We start from the raw sequence: 1,572 nt of genomic DNA on the forward strand, positions 1-1,572 counted from the left end.
AAATCTTTATTATCATGCAGCATATCATCTTTTATGTACATTGCAACATACCGGCATTACTTTCCATACAACTCTGGAAAATCATTTGCCCACTTATGGCTTCCACTGCCTCAGGATATCAAAAAGTATCTTCACTAGAGAAACTCCAAGTTCTATTTCGGTTTTAAATTACTAGGACTTTGTGACCACAAAAGAGTTGAATTTCCAGTTTTCTCTTCTGAGTCAGTACTTAGGAGAATTGTGGAAGACCACATGTCTGTGTCTATGTCTATATTTTCTGTGTCCAAAATGTTTTTTCTCCTCGTTCTCATCTATTATCCCCATCAATTCTTCAAGTTTCTTCTCCAAATATTTCTTTAGTGACATTCGTATTGCCTTCATTTTCCTCCGATGGGATATACAAATATGGAATCTAGAGTAGAGAAAAGAACGTAATCCCAACTTCAATATCAATAAGCCTACTCTCTAAAACAATTATCTGTTTTCTCCTTTCTTGAATACCTTGCCTCCATTTTCTTAAGTTCCAATTATTATCCCTTGGAACTTCCATCCATTTCACTCCTAAAGGCATATCCCAAATTTTGAAATGAATTTTTTCCCCTTATTTCCATTGGGGGGAGGAGGAAATCTAGGTGGTCTCTTTGCCACAGAAATGCCTGACCCAGTGTTTATTTGGAGGAGGAAAACTCACAGTAACACAGCACTTCCCAATATTACAGCTTCTGCCAGCAATGTCAGAAATAGCGCAATCTCTTGATTCTCAGCCTTTTTTGAATCCTTGTCTGGAAGGAGAGAAGAGAAAAAAAAGAAGGTGAGTTTTGAAGAAGGAAAATAGTAACTTAGGACCGTTATCTGGAATAGAAGACTCTACCTCAAACAATTTGTCCTATCCACTACCTCATCACTGGTTATTCTGGCCTTTATTACTGTTAGACAGCTGGGTTGTACAAAATGTTTGCCCTTCCTGTCCCTAGCCTAATCTGTAGTCCATCCATAGTCCAGCCTTTTCATTTCCCGGTCCTTCAATTGGCCCAGTGCCAAGTTATTCATACTGGTACAAATTTTGCTGATGTTTTATTTTGTAACCCTATTATGACCTGCATAGAAGTGTCTCAACATATATGTTTAAAATAAATCAGCGAACAACCAATTGTTTTGATCCCTGGCCTTTCAAACCGCCACATCACAATCTCTGTTACCTCCACAATATTCTCCTCTGAAACACTGGGCATTGATGCGAAGACAGGTCCAGCAATCAAGGACAGGCCCTTCAGTCACAACTGATAAAGACAAGACAGGTAATTGGAAGGGGGCATGCTACAGGAGTTCTTTAGCTCAGATGTCAAGTATGGATTGGATCTCAGGCATTCCCAGGATTCTTAAGTTTGCATTGTTGTGAATTCTTTCTTCCCCTAGCAATTGTTTCTTGATGGGTCAAAATCTGTAATTTAAGTCAGATTTGGAGGGAAAAGATACTTCAGCTTATACTGGGGTGATGAGTTGTTAACCATACCCTAGGAGACATCTGAGCACCTGCAAAATCTGTGGGTGTCTGGGATTTCATAAGCTAGA

The 1,572-nt window shown here is 39.2% G+C and overlaps 1 protein-coding gene across 1 annotated transcript in view; it reads right to left on the minus strand.

Moving 5' to 3' along the window:
* Positions 1-222: 222 nt before the first annotated feature.
* IZUMO3 (IZUMO family member 3) overlaps positions 223-1,572 on the minus strand; it is a 3,211-nt gene continuing 1,861 nt past the window's right edge. Inside the window, exons 5-7 of the mRNA XM_008573272.1 lie at positions 1,200-1,280; positions 692-782; positions 223-412 (exon numbers count right to left, since the gene is read on the minus strand). Of these exons, the coding sequence (XP_008571494.1) occupies positions 223-412; positions 692-782; positions 1,200-1,280 (362 nt within the window). The remainder of the gene's footprint in view (positions 413-691; positions 783-1,199; positions 1,281-1,572) is intronic.

This window comes from Galeopterus variegatus, unplaced genomic scaffold (genome assembly GCF_000696425.1).
Source record: "Galeopterus variegatus unplaced genomic scaffold, G_variegatus-3.0.2 Scaffold896, whole genome shotgun sequence".
Classification (NCBI taxonomy): Eukaryota; Metazoa; Chordata; class Mammalia; order Dermoptera; family Cynocephalidae; genus Galeopterus; species Galeopterus variegatus.